The sequence below is a fragment of the Centruroides vittatus genome, unplaced genomic scaffold, assembly GCF_030686945.1.
Source record: "Centruroides vittatus isolate TY-2023 unplaced genomic scaffold, ASM3068694v2 scaffold_324, whole genome shotgun sequence".
In the NCBI taxonomy this organism is placed as follows: Eukaryota; Metazoa; Arthropoda; class Arachnida; order Scorpiones; family Buthidae; genus Centruroides; species Centruroides vittatus.
The window spans coordinates 3138770-3158023 of NW_027122701.1; the positions used below are offsets into that span (position 1 = coordinate 3138770).

The 19254-nt window shown below is 33.1% G+C and overlaps 1 protein-coding gene across 1 annotated transcript in view; it reads right to left on the reverse strand.

Moving 5' to 3' along the window:
- Positions 1 to 19254, reverse strand: part of LOC136988187 (structural maintenance of chromosomes flexible hinge domain-containing protein 1-like) — a 211918-nt gene that overhangs the window by 142381 nt on the left and 50283 nt on the right. The window contains exons 13-15 of the mRNA XM_067286015.1: positions 12487 to 12681; positions 11082 to 11195; positions 4584 to 4690 (exon numbers count right to left, since the gene is read on the reverse strand). Of these exons, the coding sequence (XP_067142116.1) occupies positions 4584 to 4690; positions 11082 to 11195; positions 12487 to 12681 (416 nt within the window). The remainder of the gene's footprint in view (positions 1 to 4583; positions 4691 to 11081; positions 11196 to 12486; positions 12682 to 19254) is intronic.

Here is a 19254-nt window from a genome sequence, read left to right on the forward strand (position 1 = left end):
AAATATGACTATTTCATAATCTGAAGTGAAAATTCTGTCCGAACTGTGATATGTGTATGTTAACTCATTCATTTTGATCGAAGTGTCACCATGCTATAAGAGAACAATAGACCAAGAACAACTCTAATCTGGTCAATATAACTTTGCTTTTATAGTAACACACTTTCGAGTGTCACCTTACATATGGATCACCACTTTTTTCTCATATTTCATAAAATATGACTGGGTTTTGGAATTGGAAGATTAGGCTGCAAGGGGCAGATTGAGTATTTGTAGAACTCTAGGCTACTACTTTTGGGTGACTTATTACTTTTTGAGACACTTTTAAAATTTGGGCTACAATTCAAGGAATTCTTCATTTTTTATAAAAACTGATCTGGCAATGTGTGAGGTTCTTGTTGAACATACGCTGTTTACCTGAAGTTTATATTATTATTATTATGTTGGGTTAAGTGAGATATACTCGGTTAACACTGGTGGCTGTGTACTATGCCGGACCAAAGTCAAGGCATAGTGACCAAAACAGAAATTAAAGAAGTGTATCAGTGTGTGTGTCTGTATTCAGGAATTTTCTCACAATATGACATGTATCTCAATATAGTGGCCTTCTGTAGTGTGATGTATGTGTTTCTATTCAATTGTAATGTGCCCAGGCTTTTGTGCAGTGTGTGTGGTATGACACCTGTAGAGGAGAGAACAACAGGTACAATAAGCACCCTATCCATCCTCCACAGATGCCTTATTTCCTGGGCAAGTTCTGTGTACTTACTAATTTTTTCAGTGCAACTGTTTTGTATATTGTGAGTGTTTGGAACAGATATGTCTATAATGTATGTGATTTTATTGTGTTTATCAATGAGTGTGATGTCTGGTCTGTTGTGGTATATTGTTTTATCTGTGATTATGGCTCTGTCGTAGTACATTTTGTGCGTGTTGTTTTCCAATACTGTCTGTGGAATGTACTTGTAGTATGGCTTGTGGATGTCTAATAATTTGTGTTTCTTTGCAAGCTCTTAGTGTATTATATTTGCAACTTGATTATGTCTGTGTAAATAATCTGTCTGTGCCACAAGCTTGCAACCAGAAGTGATGTGTTGTATAGTTTCTGGCATGATGTGGCATTTTCTGCATGTGTCATTTGTGAGTGTTGTATCTTTGAGTATGTGTTTTCTGTGGTTTTTAGTATTTATGACCCGATCCTGTATGGCAATAATGAATCCTTCTGTCTCCACGAAAAGGCCTCCTTCAGCTAACCAGCTGTTAGACGCAGTTTTGTCAACAAAATCCTGGGCCAGGTTGTAAGGATGCTTGCCATGGAATGCCTTTTGAGCCCACGATTGCTTAATGGTGTCTATGCTTTTTATATGTTGTGTTGTGTCCATTTGTTTGTAGTGAAGGTTAACTGTGTCAATCAGGTCACGTCTGCCATCTTTACGTGGAAGGGTTAGTCTTTCTATGGAAGATGATGTTTATGCTTAGTGAGTGTTGTTCTTGTTTTCCTTTGGAGTTGCTCAAGATCTGTGCGAGTCCAATGTATAACTCCAAAAGAATATGTGAGTACTGAGACGACATATGTGTTTATTGCTTTAACTGTGTTCCAAGAATAGCATTTAACCTACTTTGGTATTCTTTAATTAATCTTTGTTTTTATTTGTGTATGTTCTGTTACTTTTTCCTGTTGGAATCCTAAATACTTGTAGAACTCGCCCTCTTCCATGGATTCAATAACGTCTCCATTTCCAAGTGCAAAATCTTCTTTCTTCAGGACTCCTTTTCCTATGTGAAGTATTTTGCATTTGTCTAAGCCAAACTCCATTTGTATGTCCTTGGTGTATGAATGTGTGATTTGTAGGAGTTGATGAAGTTGTTTTTGAAGTTGGATGCATAAAGTTTTATGTTGTCCATGTACATGAGATGTGACAGTGTAAACTGTGTTGTTTTTTCATGTCTGATATTGTGTGTTGTTTAACATGTTGGATAATGGGTTCAAGGCTAAGCAGAACCAGAGAGGACTCAAGGAATCTCCTTGAAAAATTTTTTGCTTAATGAATATTTGGTTTGTTTGTATGGAAGTGTTACTAACCCTGAGATGTAGTGTTGTTCTCCAGTGCTGCATAGTGTTTTGGAAGAATGCAATGAGTGATGGATGTATTTTGTACATGTGTAGAATACGTAGCAGCCAACTGTGTGGAACACTGTCGAATGCTTTTCTGTAGTCTATATATGCCATGTGTATGTTTCTGTGTTGTTTGTGTGCTTGTCGTAGAATGACTGAATCTATGAGTAACTGTTCTTTACATCCCCTGTGATTTCTACGGCAACCTTTTTGTTGTTCTATAAGAATGTCGTGTTCTTCAACATATTTGTATATTTTGTTAGCGATACAGGATATCAATAATTTGTAGTGTTGTAAGACATGCAATTGGTGTGTATTGTGTGGGGTCTGTGGTATTGTTGTTTTTAGGTTTCATGTAGGTGATGCCCTGAGTAAGAAATTTTGGCATGTCTTGTGGATTGATGATGATGTGTGTTAGGTGTTTAGCTAGTTCCTGGTGCAGTGAAGTAGATTTTTTGTACTAGAAATTGTGAATGTTGTCTACACCAGGTGTCTTCCAGTTGTGTGTTCTGTTAACAGCATAGAGGATGTTGTGTACATTTATTTCAGCATTGGGCATAGTTGGTATGTTATGCATGTTTTTGTTCTCCTCCTCGATTCAGTCTGCATCAGCATTGTGCGTAACAGCACTGGACGAAAGAGAAGACCAATAAGTTGTGAGTTCTTCTTCTGTTGGTGTGACACTGTGCTGTGTATCAGTGTTCGTTTTGGTACTGATTTGGTACTGATTGTTTGTGAATAATTTATTTTGTTGTTTTCGTAGTGAACATACCTTGTATCATTTGAGTCTATGTGCTTTGGTTGCGAGTTTTTGTTTTAGTGTATCAATGTATTCTGTAATCTGTGTGTTGTGATGTTCGTGTTTTGTGTGTGTTTTGATTTTCTTGAAAATGTTTTTGAGTTGTTTCTTTAATTTGGGTGTTATGTAATTTTTAGCATATTGTGTCAGCCTGCCTAATTTCTGTCTAATGTCATTTATTTGTGTTTCTATGCTTCTCTGCCAGGCAGGCTTGTGATAGAATTGTGTTTTCTGTGTGTCTGTCTGCGATTGTATTTTCAGACCATGGTGTGTCACTACTGCGACTGCCCCAGCATAAACTAATGTATGAATGTCCGAGAGTGTAGAAAATGAATGAATGTAGTGTGGTAGTAAGTGAGTGTTTACATAATTTAATGTTTTTCCTACTTCCTTTGACGTGTTGATTTTTGGTATTCGTGGTCGTTGTGTGGGATCTGTGCCTGTATATTTAGTGAGTGTTTCCTGAAATATAAGTGAGAGCGTATTAACTAAATCCATGTCTATGTTATCAGTGATAGATGAGAAAGTGTCTGTAGTATCATTAGTGGTAGTTGTTGTATGTGTGTTGTTATCAATGCTTGTTGCTGGATTATCCTGACATGTTACATGATCTTCATTAATGTTAAATGTTTCTGTCTGTTGATGTATTTGATCAGCAACCTGTTGTTTGATAAGTTCAAGTGTTGTTTGTGGAATAAGGTTGTTGTGTATAATTGTTCTTTTTTGATCAACAACCCTTTGTTCGGTGAGAGTGAGGTGAGAATATTGTTGTGTGAATCTATAGTGTAGTTGTTGTTGTTATTATTATTATTACATCTGTTACATGGCATTTGGCATATTGTATGGAAATGTGTAAATCTTGAATAATTTGAAATTTGATAATTCAAAGTTGCAAATATTTTGTCGCCTGAATTACAAACTAATGAAGACTTCCAGTATTAATTAAGCATAATTTGTCTCGCTGTCTAAAGCTCACTAACAAAGATGTTATTAGCTTTGCTTCCACTTGCACAATCTAGATCACTAATGGGGACTTGATGGAGCTTGAGAAAGTTGTGTAAGAAAATGAGGAAGAGCTAGAATAAAAATGAAATTTCTTAAAAAATGTTTGTGTTCCAAGAAATGACTATAACCTTTAGCCAAAAAGATGAAAATGAAAAAATTTGAAGGTAAGGATTTAAATGTTGAAAAATTGTCAAGATAAATCACTTAAATTCATGAATCTCTTGCATGTTATAGAGAGAATTTATAATGAAAAGAAAAAGGAAACTGTTTAGATAAAACTGAACATATTCTTAAAAACGTCTAGCACTTCTCTTTCTAAATACATGCACTAGATTCTTATAAAATTCGTTGTTTTCTATTTTATTTTTCTAGGCATTGCAACAGACTTTATGCTATTTACAGTAGATTACACACACATTTTTGTATGTAAACGATTATGTATGTATGTATGTATGTATGTATGTATGTATGTATGTAGTTTTCATAACAAGCTCCCTTTAATTTATGATATTTTGTAGAACTGTTAGTTGTAAAACATAAAATTTTACTTAAGTTCTTTAATTTAAAATATATTAATTTTGTATTTTAATTAATTGATTAATTAATTATCATCATATGAAAATAATGCTGTTAATTTTAATTATATGAAATTAATATTCTTACTTTTCTTCTTCTTCTTCAATGCATTTTCGAATAGCCTTATCAGTTATTTTCCTATCTAACTTGGCTAATGGAAAAATCTTTACTTCATCATACAGTGTACGTGGTTCCTTTAAAGAAAAAAATAAATGCATTATATTTTTCAGTTATTTATTAACTTTTTCATTAAATATCAAATATTTTTATATAAAAAATACGTAAAATTAAAAATTTCATTATAGTCATTTAACAATGATAAAATTAATGCAAAATCTTACAATAAATTATTTGTAATAAAAATAATAATAAATAATTTTTAAATGTTTAATGTATGTGTTATAGCCAAAGACCATGAATCAGATAAAACTAGGATTAACTGACTAGTTCAAGCTTTACACACTGAGTGGCCAAAAAATTAGTGACAACCCTTATTTGAAAGTAAATCAGTCCAACAGTAATGTAGAGTGACATAACAACACAGAGTTGCTTATGTAAAGTATGCTCAGCTTCAGACAATGTAGTTATCATGGAAATTAATGTCAAAATGGGTAAGATGAAAGATTTAAGTGACTTTGAACATGGGATGATTGTTGGTGAAAGAAGAGCTGGTGTCAGCATCTCTGAAACGATGACTCTTTTAGGATTTTCTTGCCCAACAGTATCTCAAGTGTTTAGAGAGTGGCAGTTGAGAAAAAAAAACTTCAATTAATAAGGACAATTCTGGTTGAAAAAGGCTGGTGAACGAGAGAGGTGAAAGGTGATTAGCATGCAGAGTTTGCAGCAACAGAAGGGCAACAACACGACAAATTACAGCTGAATTCAATGCAGGCGCATCACAAAGCATATCCCAATGCACAACAAAACACACTTTGCAAAGGATGAGCTTTAGCAGTAGGAGACCATCAAGAGTGCCTTTGGTATCACAGAAAAGTAGAAAAAAGTGCCTGTTGTGGGCCCAGGAATGACGAAATCGGTCACTTGAGAACTACAAAAAAGTTGCCAGGTCCAATGAATTTCAATTCCTGCTCCATCATACAGATGGCAGGATCAGAATATGGTGCAAACAGGACAAATTCATGGACCCCTCTCCTGCCAAATGACAACTCTTCAGGCTGGTGGCTGTGAAATTATGGTGTGAGAATATTTTTCTGGAGTACACTGGGTCTCTTGATATTTGTGGACACATCTCTGAATAGCAGAACTTACCTCAACTAGGAATTGCAATTGCTGGATCCAGTGCTGCAGATCTGCAAATACGCAATTAACTTTCTAAATAATGGCACAAAAGTTTACATTGTTAGCGTTGCTGCTTTGCTACGTGTGTTATCGCTCGGCGGCGAGAGTGACGTTGCCGCCAGTGCGGCATGTGCTACATCCCCTCTCTACACTGCACCGTCCGCCATTTTACCTCTGCTGATTTAATTGCCAGTTGACTTTTTGCTCTTGCTAAATAAAGTGTCTTCACGCTAAATAAAATAAGTAACTCTTCTCCTAGTCCTGGTGCATAATTCTAATTTGCAGTCGGTTGTGACATCAATGAATCACACAACAGAACGATTGCAGTTTAAGCCTATGGGGAGCTGCAGCCTCGCTTCGCTCACCACTTCAGCTGCAAGACTACGTGCCGCTTTCGCAGCTTGTCCATGAAACCTAACCTATCCCTCCCGGAGATGACTGTCACTAGCTAATGGAAATCTTTTATTTCAGCTCAATTGATATTTTACCAGAGACGAAAAATAAGAAAGTTATCATAGTTTTTTCCGGTGATTATGCGATGATTAGGAGTTGCATCGCTCTCTCTCTGCTAAGCCTATCGCATGTTTAACAGGCAGTCCGGCAGATATTGATGCTGATCAAATAATCATAAATCAAAGATAAGTTTTCACCTCTGACTCCCTCGCTTTCATAAACAGCCATTTCCTTTTTTAATAACTTATCATAATCCTTCTCAGTACTAGTTTCTTTTCATTTCATGAAGTTTTCTTTCTCGCGCTTTAGTTGGATCTCCAATTCTTGTTCCAATGTGAAATTCAGGGAATCCAGGTTATCTGAATCATCATTTTCCACCTCCAGTAGCAATGGCAGAGGATATTATAGAGATGGAAAATGATGATCCAGATAACCCGGATTCCCTGAATTTCACATTGGAACAAGAATTGGAGATCCAACTAAAGCGCGAGAAAGAAAACTTCATGAAATGAAAAGAAACTAGTACTGAGAAAGATTACGATAAGTTATTAAAAAAGGAAATGGCTGTTTATGAAAGTGAGGGAGTCAGAGGTGAAAACTTATCTTTGATTTATGATTATTTGATGATCCTGAAACCAACTAGCGTAGATGCAGAAAGGGCCTTCTCTGCAGTGGGATATATATGTAGTTCATTAAGAAGTAGGTTGGGAGACAACACCATCAATACCATTTGTTTCTTGAGATCCTACTTCCAGAAAAGTCAAAAAAATAACAGAAGTGATTGATTTAGTTTTATTTAATCCTTTAAAATACTTTATTCAACACAAAACTAATATTTTATAACTTCTATTCTAATTCTATTAAGTAACAGTTTTTAAAATTTATTCTATAAGTGGTTAGTGGGCTAGGCTAGGCACTTTTATTGAGAAAATTAGTGAGAAACTGAGACTAGCTAGTTAGATAAATAATTACCGTATTTTACGAACTATAAGACGCACTTTTTTCTTCAAAACATTGCCTCTAAAATGCAGGTGCGTCTTATAGTCCGTAAAATACAGTAATTAAATTAATGAATATCAGTATCTTAGATATATGATGATATGAATGTATGTGATTCATGATTGTGATGATAACTACTAAACGACTACTCATTACTTACTCACTACTTTACTAATTAAATAATTAAATTACTTTTACTAATAATTAAATTACTTATAAATAACTACAGACTGATATCTAGAGCCTATATAAGAAAACTGGTAAGACTGATAGCCACTTAGCCACTGATTATCCATCCTTACATTATTATAATATATTAATACAAATTAATTAGTAGAATTACTTTTGCTATTATTTAACTTTAGTTAGATTATAATTATAATGTAATCTTTAACATTTAAAGTTAATTATCTCTATCTCAAGTGTTAAACCGAACCAAAGTTAAGTTTACTACCTAAATGTGTAAGAAGTTTTACTGATTTGTAGTCACCAGCCTAAATAATAAAAGTTTCTTAAGTATTTAAAAAAAATGTTTTATTTCTTTAAAAAAAACCATAAATTGCTGGGATAGATAGATAGATAACACTTTATTGCACCAAAAATACAGCCACACTGGATCCAGCTGGAATGATGTTGGTCCAGCAAAAATCCAGCTGGATTTAAAACACTGCTGAATTGCAATCCCTAACCTCAACATCATTGCCGATCAGGTACACTCGTTTATGGCTGTAATGTTCCCTGATGGAGATAGTCACTTTCAGCAGGACAATGCACCTTGCCACCGTGCTCGATTGGTCTCAAACTGGTTTGAGAAATGTCAATCATAGTTTAACCTGCTTCCATGGCCAGCTCAGTCCCCTGACCTCAATTCTACAGAGCATTTGTGGGATGAAGTTGAAAGATCACTTCAAAGCTTGGAAATGCCACCATCCTATCTCACCTAACTTAAAGCTGCCATTATGTTAGCACAGGCCAGTGGTTCTTAACAGGGAGGCTGCGGTCCCCTGGGGCACCATAAGAAGTTTGCCAGGGGCCGCCAAATTATGCAAAATTTCCTTCAGAATATAATAAAAAGAAAATTGATGTATAACCAAATACCGTATTGAAAGGTGAAATAAGAAAGATAAAGTTTTCCTATTTAGTTTTTCTTATTTATTTTTTATTTCTTCCTACATACAATTTTGTTAGTACAGAAGAAATAAATGCAAATATGCTACTTACACCACAGTATTTACTTCTTTTATTCCAAAGCAATTCTAAGAAACTATTAATACTTGGAATTTTAAAAATAATTAGGAAAAATAGTAGGCTTAGTAGTAAGCTTTGAAAATTTAAATATTTTTGCAAAAGATATGCAAAATCTTTACGACAAGTTGTGAGTGTTTTTAGTTTTAGCATTGACTTTGGATCAATTTATTGACATGTTTCTTATTTTATTTTTTAATAAAATTAATGAGTTTTCATGTTTAATTGTGAAATTTGAATGTTATTTAAATAGATAATGAAATAATAAAGTTATAATTTACATTTATTATATAAAAAAAATAAAGCAATAATAAAAAAATCAATTTATTATAGATAATTTAACAAATATAAATTATTATTAAACAAATTATGAAATATTTGGTGGTCTGTGAGTATAAAAAGGTTAAGAACCACTGGCATAGGCCAGCAACCCTCAGCAACACACCAGCATTCCTCAGCAACAGTATCAACAACTTGTTGAATCCATACCAAGGAGAATATCGGCTGTGATCAGAGCTAAAGGTAGACCAACTCATTATTAGAGGGTGTCTCTAATTTTTTGGCCACTCAGTGTACAAGTACAAGCTGATAAAGCTAAGAAATTTGGGTTTGCCCATACCATTTTGGATAAAGCAAACAGAAAATTTAGAGTTTCACTTTAGCTTCAAATCAACTAGAATATATTATTTCTTTATTGCATAAAAATGAGGTGACTGATAATAAATTTTGCCAGTACACCAGATTTAATTTTAAAAATTATACCTTTAAAGCTATAGATTATAGATTTATCTGTAAAATAACAGAAGTACCATACTTTGATTTACAGAACACCAACCTTTACATATATCTTAAATTGCATACACCAGGAATTGATCATAGTAATAAATACAATTAAAAAAAGGAAATAAAAGATCTTCTGATAAAGCTTTCAACATTTTCACAGTTTCTTTCTTTCTTTCTTTCTTTCGCTAAATGACACAGTATAAACTGGATGCAAATTAAAACAACAACGACAATATGTACTTCATCCATCAATAAAATTTTAAACAAATAAACGTTTTTGTGATCACTTAACAACTCATCTTCAGGTCAATCATACAGAATAGTTCTCTCATCTAGACTTTCGATTAGATTTAAAAATTAGCATTAATTTGCAATTAACCAATATACATTATCCATAAAAAGTACAGGTTTTAAGTTTTCTTCTCACTTCATCCATCCATTTTTGGGTAATGTCAGCTTTGTCTGTTTGTGAATTGAATATAAAATATGCTTTATATGGATAAACTTCAAAATGAATAGATTGTTGTTTTCTTTAACCAAGATTTGGCTAAAGCTAGCACTAGCCAGTTAATCCTACCTTTATCCAATTCTTGGGCTTTAACCATAACTAGAGTTGTACCAAATAAGCTGAGTTGAGCTACAGAGCAGAATTTGATGATCAGCTCAGCCATCAACTGAAGTCCAAAACTGACAATCAACCCACAACTTAGCCAAGCTCAAAGTGAATTTCTTCACTTTACATTTACACAATCTGGCCATTATAACATTTTATTTCAAGTGCTGCTTTTGCTTCTGTACTGCTATAATGCAGTATCACCATGGTATAATTTTTCCAAACATTCCATGTCATTCAGTATGTACATAAAAATAAAAAAATATAAAAATTTGCTTCAACTGCAGTCCAATTAGGTAAAAAAAATTATCTTTTCCATCTATAGATAGTTTTGATAATTTTTAATGACATTTTTATTCATTTACTGCATATAGTTTGAATTTACATGTGTATTGCAAAACTTTGTAAGTTCAATTACAATGCCAAATATATTATAAAAAAGAATTTGTAGTCTTTTGGCATTAGATTTATTTGTTTAACAAATTAAATACATGCAAGTACTTTCGACATTTCAAAATGTCTTCCTCAAGCAAAAAAAGAATATATAAAATTAGAATAATAATTTTAAAATTTCATTATGTGAATCAAACATGAAAGTTTTTTTTTAACCTAAATGTGTTAGTTTTTGCAAATGTGAGATAAAGTTTTGATTTAAATTTAAAACAAATACAGAAATTATTCTTTATATATAAAATGTGAATAAAGAATAAGTAAAATACAAAAATGGATAGTTAAGATAAGGCTAAGTAAAATAAAATAAAGTATAAATAAGGTTAAACTAAAAATAAAATCTAGAGAAAAATTAAGGTGTTAAGTTTTTATAGTGTTATCCATATATCAGGAATTTTGAATGAGGGAGAGTTGCAGGGTTTTGTATAATGACTCCCTGATAAACAATGTTCTGCAATCTAAACATCACCTGAGAATGGAAGTAGAATGCATAAATTATTAAGAAATCATTGAAAGTATAACTTAATAAACTTTCTTGAACACATATATTAAATATATAAAATAAATAGTACAGTACATGATTCTTCTGCTCTAAATAATAAGATCTGTTTCTACTTAATAATATGCATTATATTTAGTTACGATTAAAAGTTTAACAAGTTATTATGAAAAATATAATTTTTAAATTGTTGAAGTCAATTTGAATATCCATAATTAATTAATCAATAATAGTAAAAACTTACTTGTTGCAATTCAATGTCACCACCAGTGGCATAGACATCCCCTTCATGATCTCCATATAACAGAAATCTTTTGACAGTAGCAACTATAACTGGTACTGTACGCTGTGTTCTTACCTAGTTAATACAACAACATTCATTAGAATTTTTTAAATAAAAAGTAAAGTAACTCTTTTTTTTAAATTTATTTAAATTGTTCCTTCGTTTGAGGCAAATAATTTTAAATAAAGTAAAAATTAAATTACCGCAAGCCCTCAACAACCTCTATCAATCAGCACCCAGTTTGGGAAATTATCATTGGCACCAGTATTGGAGGCCATATCTCCTACAAATCTTCTCTCACATCCAACAGGAGGGCCTGCCTGTCTTGTATATTTATCAGCAAAAGTTCATTCCTCCAAATGCAGATCAACTCTACTCTCTCATCTCAGCTTGAGCGACTTTCCAATGCCAAACACGAACCCATCCATAGCCACATGTGCTGGGTGCTACGAGACTGTCACTGGCAAGTGACCGGACTGGACCCTTATTGGGGCAGATGCCTCTAAAACCCATGCCAGGATGACCATCGGTGTGGTCCTTTCGGCTCACCACATCTGAATAACTTGGAGCCTAGACAATCGATGTGGTGCACTTCACCCCTGACGGTGATCTTGTCAGACTACGGGTCAGCTTTCCAAGGTGTGGCCATTGTCACATTCTCTTCACCTGCGGTCATCATAGACCTAGCGGCCTCCATTTGCTCATTTACAGCACCTATCATTGTTGAGTGGACTCCGGGACATGCTGATATCCTTATTAATGAGGCTGCTGACAAAGCTACTCGTCAACACACACTGACCGGCTCCACATGGAAGACGCTCATGCCAATAGACCTCTCCTGTCATGAGGAACACAACTATTCAGACTTTGATAGACACCTGGACTCCTGACTTTTGTAACAAAGGATGTGACCACCTTCATCCCTTTGCTGATTGGATTTACCATCATGCTTCATCCCGACATGCAGAGACACTTCTGGCCTGTTTAAGGACAGAGAGAGCCCCGCTGAATTGTTTTCTTTACACCCGGCACTTGAGTGATTCCTCGGTCTGCCTCCATTGTGGAGAACCAGAGACAACACTCCACTACTGGCTACACTGCCCACAGTATGATTAGGCTCGCCAAGACCTGGGCACTACGTTGACTCTTAATCTCACAATTGTTCATATGCTCACGTCAATCTCTGACCCCAAACCAACACTCCCCACATCAACACATGGTGGCGTTGGAACGTTACAAGCCACTTCAATTAAACACCAGGTGGCACCAGTCGGAGAAGAGAGCCAACTAGGCTAAGTCTCCATATCAACCCAAGAACAGAACAGAAAAATATGCAATAATCCTTAAAAAAAATTATAATACTTACAAGTTGGCCTTTCTTGAAAATTTTTCCATCCCATTCAATTGTATGATATACAGCCCAAGGATATTGTCTGTGTTTATGAAGTTCAGTTCTTGTAATTAACCCTTGATAATCACGAAAAATAACTTGTTTGTCACATTTTTCATGACATTGTTGAAGCCACTCAGTAAACTGTTTATCTATATTTGCACGTTTTTCCTAAAAATATTTCATAAAATATCAATAGATATTTCATAGAAAATTAATTAATTAATCAATTTTATTAACTACTTAATTAAACTCAATTAATCAACTTTATTGATTCAAAACACTAATATAACATAGTATTACCATAGTATTTTTACAATAATTACATTACGATGTAATGTACAATGTAAATTAACAAATATACAATACTAATTATATTCCCTAAAAAGTCCCATCACTGCAACTCTCCCATATTTGACACACTTGCAACTGCTGATGCAGATAATATTCAGTCATCATGTTAATCACTTTCATATACATCATGCTATACTGAAAAATCATACTCATGTTTTTTTCCACATAAATGGAAAAGCAGCCATGGTTAGCACCTATAATTAATGTATAACATATAATAGAGCTACACAACTATTATATTATTACTGCTGCTGTTACAGTATGGAATATGGAGTTGTTACTGTGACAATATGAGATTTATAAATATAATACATCTCAAAACCCGATGATATATTAATAAGCCAACAAACGCCTAAATAATCAGGCTAATATATGGCTATAATTAAATAATAAATACAAATAAATTTGTTATAGAGGTAAGCGTTAGGCACCATCTCTTATCTAAATTAATAATTATGATTTTTAATAATTTAATAAATAATTTAGAACATTCTGGAAGAAAATAACTGACCTGAGGCAAGGCATGAACCCGCAGCCTTCACTTGCTGTGCGATGTGCTACCAATTGCGCCACCTGGACCCCAAGACAGTCATCACTTCCAAAAATACTAAAATTTCGATATAACCTTCCACAGTTACTATTATTAAATTTTATTAACTTTTATTACTATTATTATATATAACCTTTCACGGTTTATTAAATTATTAGAAATTATAATTATTAATTTAGATAAGAGATGGCACCTAACGTTTACCCCTATACCAAATTCATTTGTATTTATTATTTAATTATAGCCATATAATAGCCTGATTATTTAGGCATTTGTAGGTTTATTAATATGAGATTTTTGAAGCTATACCTGTTACTTTATGTTAGAGATACAAACTCTTTTATATATGAAAAAAATACAAACAAGATTAGTCAATGTGAGATGATATATATCATATCATATATACTGAGTGATCGGTTAACGAACATAATCTGTTCCAAGACTTTGTTTGCTATCCGAATTGTTCATTAATCAATTATCAATTTACCATAGGTTTTTATGAGAATTTGATTAATTCATCCTGGAAACACCCAAACATAAAAAATATATACTTTCTTCCTATGTTTATTTATATATAATAATAAAAATACAAACATACATACACACACAGTCTTGCATTTTTATTAGTCATGTTTTTTCTGTTTGTGGGGGGTTAAAGAATCTGTCCAATGTTGATTGCTTTTCTCTCTTCTTCAGGATATTTCAGAATTAATTAATAGCATTGAAACTGTAGAGATCTCTGAGCCTATTAACCTCAACCTGGTTTGGATGCCATTCTAAGACCGTTATTCTGACATCCTCCCTCTTCTTCAAAACATCTTTAATAGCAGATATCGGCATTAGGGTTTTTCATTTCCCAGTCTTTTGCTTGTCCTGCGATTCCGGGATAAAAGTGAACTGTTTCCCAGGATCCCAGGAAATCCCGGGATATAATTAATTATTTTTAAGATATAAAATACATCTTAAAATCGAACGATATAATTATTTTTCATTTTTTAAAGAAATTTAATACGTTCTGCAACCTCCAAAATTATAAATATTAACAATGCTGTGTAAAATATGTATTAAAAATTACATTTGAATTATGTAGAAATTTTCACCCAATACACAAAATTTATTAAAGTTTGTTGGAAAACTGCTTTACGAAAACATACCTTTGAATTGAGGTTGAAAATTTAAAGAAAAAAAATGAACTTAGATCAAACTTCTAACTTAGAAGGTAATTTTTGTTTTTTAAATAAAACATAATACAAAATATTATTGTAAATTTTTATAAGATTTTGAAAAAAAAAGATGATCAATATTCCAATCCCTCAATCTGGTTATTATTTTAATGAAAAGTCCTGCTACTGAAAATGCCCTTTCCAATTCATGTGGGTGGAATTGTCTTTAATGCATTTAAGAGAATACAAATGTTATGTGTTTTTCACCTGTAGCCTGAAAGATTTCTAGTTCGTTTTCAAGATTGTAGTACTTCTTTTGCTCTCTAGTGTTCTTGATTTGTCTACCTGGGCTGCTATAATAGAAACATCAAGCTTATAGCCCAATAATTCGGCAGTTCATTTGTCTTTAATAATCAGGTTTATGAAGAAAAACTTCATACTTGCAGATTTCGTACTCATTTCTATCCTTGCCCAATTTGCACAATCTGGCATAATGCAGTTATTGCAGCTACTGGGCATAGTTAAAATTAAGACAGCATCGGTGCAAGTATTCAAAATATTACAAGTTCTGACAAGTAAAGAATTTTCAGAGTCCTGCCAGAAATACATATTGATTATTGACAATCTGTGAGATGTCATAACAAGCAAAAATTTAAAAAACTAATAAGCAGGCTTAAAATTAATAAATATAAATGTATTCTGAAAGTTTATGAGTTAATTATTAATGTTGCAACAAATAGTAATTCGGCCTCAGGCCAAATACTAAATATTTGGCCAGGAGCGTGGCCAAATAGCCAAATATTCGGCCAAACCATTCAGCTTCATTAATGCATGTATGAAAATTAGCGCGCAAACCGCATTATGGCAAGGATTGCACACCCTGCTCTCTATTGGCCCGCTGTCACTACGCCTCGCCAATCGCATCAATTCTTGACAGTTGTAGCAGACAGACATGAGTGTCATGGCAGCATGTGATAAGTGATGATATCAAATGTGGATAACAATGAAATGACCTACATGTGTAAATAACAGAAAAAGAACAGAGAAGGACCACAAAGTGAAAATGTGAAAATAAATATGAAATTGAGTTGATAACATAATCAAACCAGTTGAGGCAACTTATTGGTGCAAAACTCGCAGTCGTCAATGCCAAATAATTGTTCTCATAGACTTTCGAAAAGCTAAATGCTTGTAAAAAAAGTCACTTAGTGTGCATGGGCGAAAACCTGGAGCCATTCAGGCTACCAAGCTGTCTTGAATCTGTGAATTCATAACTCTGACTTATACCAGTGTCCTATCTGTCTCTTTTCTCCATTATCACCAGGCTATGAGTCACATAATTGTAAAATGGGAAATCTTTTCTTAGCATGCCTGGAAACTTTACAAAAGGAACACCCTCAAATTTTTAAGTTTCTAGCACCAGTAGTTTTGGCTCTGCATTAATTATCCTATTATCCAGGTAGTTTTCATTTGATTTGTTAGCTTTTTCTGATCTCTTAAAAAAATAACTTAGTTATATTATTTTTCTTTTGATCTTTTAGATAAATAAGAAAAAAACTGCACATTTTCGAACTTGAAATGTATGTTCAGCATTAATAAAAGTTACCAAAATGATTAATTTACTGTGTTTTTGTTATTTCTTACTCCTGTTTTTAGGTATTCAGTATTCAGCTGAATAGTGATTAAATATTTGTTGCATAACTATTAATTATACTTTCTATTTGCAAAATTTCCTCAACCTTAACACAATAAAAAAAAATGAACTTTTAAGAAATTTGTGGGAATTTGTGGGGATGAAAAGAATTTCCTGGGTTAAAAAAACAGCCTGGATCCCGAGATCCCTTTTGAGAAACCCTAATCAGCATTAATCTTTTTTTCAAAAGATAACATATCTCATCAAGTTTCTTGGTGTTCTTCATTCAAGAGTTCTTGGCATTCTTCTGTAATCAGATCAGTTTCAGGTTCCATTATTAGCTCTTCACAATGTTCTTTATTTCTCAGATGTGATTTTTGTTACTCCTTTAGCTGCTTGAATCATTTTGATTATACTGTATCTTTCTTAGATAAGATTGAACTGCGGCCTACTGTAGACCTGTTCGAGCCATACTGCCCAGCAACATCAGACATCTTCTGCCCACTCTCTACCTATGCTATTGTATTCTCACCTTTCAAAAATAAAAACTGATGCAAAACTTAACAAGTGTCTGCCTGACAGTCTCACGAATACTATAAAAAATTGTTTCTGTCAGAAAAATAAAAGGCTTGAATTACAAGGGAGAGTTTCAAAGTTTAGAGGAATACTGTCCAATCAATATGTACCAGGTTGAGCGTCAACGTCTCTTGCACTCCAAAAAGTTTTGAATTGTTGCCTGAAAACAAGGGAAGACCAATTGGAATTCATTATTTTACATTGCTTCTTCTTGTGTTTGTTATCCAAACATAAAAATCTTTCGCGAAAACATTTGTTATCCGATTTGTTCATTAACCGAACTGTTTGTTAACCGATCAACCACTGTATATATAATTGAAAAATCATCAAATTTTTCTTCTTTGTTCTCTGCTTTTATATGCTCAATTTTACCTAAACAGATCAATATTAGAATCATATTGTCTTTTCCTAGGCTTAAAAACACTATTAGTTCTACATGTATAAAATATATAATTTTTCTGTATAAAATTTATGTATAAAATACAGGAATCATCTTTTATCATTCAAAAACAATTTGCTTTTGTGTGTTTCTAATGTAGATCCACATATGGAGAAAATTTTAAATGAACAACAAATGCAACAATCATATTAATTTCTTTTCTTTACATGTGTACTTATTGTAAGTAAAATGTTTATAAGTTTATAATAAATGATTTTTTCTCATAAAATGATTTCATTATTGTTTTGTGACCCCAAAGGTTGAGAAATGCTGTTCTATTATATTTAAAATCTTAATTTTTTTACTACAATATACTAAACGAAAAATGATATGTAATCCAACTTAAAAAGTCTGTATGACTTTAAAAATATCTTAGTTTAGTATATTAGCAGAACAAAAATGAGTTTTAAAATTTCACAAAAAGACAATTCTAACTGAAAAATTTCACATAAAAACAAATCAATAAACATTTATAAAATACAGTAGAAGTTCCATATTTGTGAGGATTATTCTGCAAACTTATCATTAATATAGAGAGAAGAAATACATTGATAAAATGAGATTAGTGAATGGAAAAATATATATATATATACATAATTAGAAAATAAAACAACATTTTCAAACCAATACATTTTTCATTTATTTTAAAATAAAAGTGAAGAATAATTATTATAGCTTTTATATGCTTTTATTCTTAAAAAATGATAAATTTTTGTCTCTCTTGCCTTACACTTTGGAAGGTATGAAATAGTGATGTCTGACAACATGACATACAGTAATACCTCAGTTTTCATTGACTTAGATTATCATCGATTTCAGTTTTCATAGATTTTTTTCACAAAAATGTTGTTTTGGATTTTGTTAGCGTGCCCCATATTTCATTGACGTCCCCACGTGACCTTGCTGTTAATTTTGCAAAAACATAGGGCGACTGACACATTTTCCTGCTCAGTGTGGTATTGTTTATCGCATTGCCTGCATGTCTAGCATTGTCCTGCATGTCTAGCCAAACAATTCCATTGCTTTCCTTTCTTTTTACCTCCATCATGGGACCAAAGAAAGTTTCCAGAGCCAGCAGTCCTTCAAATGCCATGTTAAATGTTCATTTATTCTTTACATTAGTTTTTTTATATACATTTTATATTAATTTCTTATTGTTTTTAGTATTAAACACAATATTTATGTGATAAACCATGGTAAGGGGGTCCCTAACCCTTGAGCAGCGACAGTTTGAAGAAAACTGCTCTCTTTGTCACTGGATGGCTGGATGATTGAAGACAAGGAAGTCATGAGATTCCTATCTCCTGTCAGGAGCTGACACCAGTTACGATAGGTCAAAGTCACATGCTAACTCACAATTAGTCCGATCTCTTTGGTTCACTGAGTTCAAACTTTTAAGGAGGGCTATTAGTCGAGTGGGGAGTGCAATGGATAAGTTGAGAGGGTGTCCAAAGTTTGATTAAGACAGGTAACCGGGTTAACAAGTATAACATAAGTTTAATATCTATCAATATCTAAATCTAAGCGTACAAAGAACTGCAGAATATACAACTAAAGATTCAAACAATTAAATGACAGAGTGCATCGCCTATGCGATTCTACCAATACCAATTATACTTAAAACTATGTAGATTGAGAGAGAGTTTACATATGGGCTAACAAAATACCTTTGAGAGGGATGCTGTCCTCTATTGACGGGTGAAGGTGTAGCAGGCGTTGTCATATGGCAAACCTAACTATCATCTTCTATGGCTTGGGATGTCCGTTTTGTGGATGTCTGCTGAGGGCTGACAGGTAACCTGGTGGGATAAGCTCCTCTAGGCTCTCAGGGATGTCCACTCTGATTCGAGTGCCAACCTCCTTATTATCTGATCTAGCCTGGGAAAACCCATCAAGTGATTGATTGTTGTTGGAGAGGAAGGTTGATTGTTGTTGGAGAGGAAGGTGATATCCAATCCATTTTCTGTGCGATGTTTTCTTAACAATCGCAATGGAAAATTAGGATAAAAATTTCCTTAATTTAGTGCAA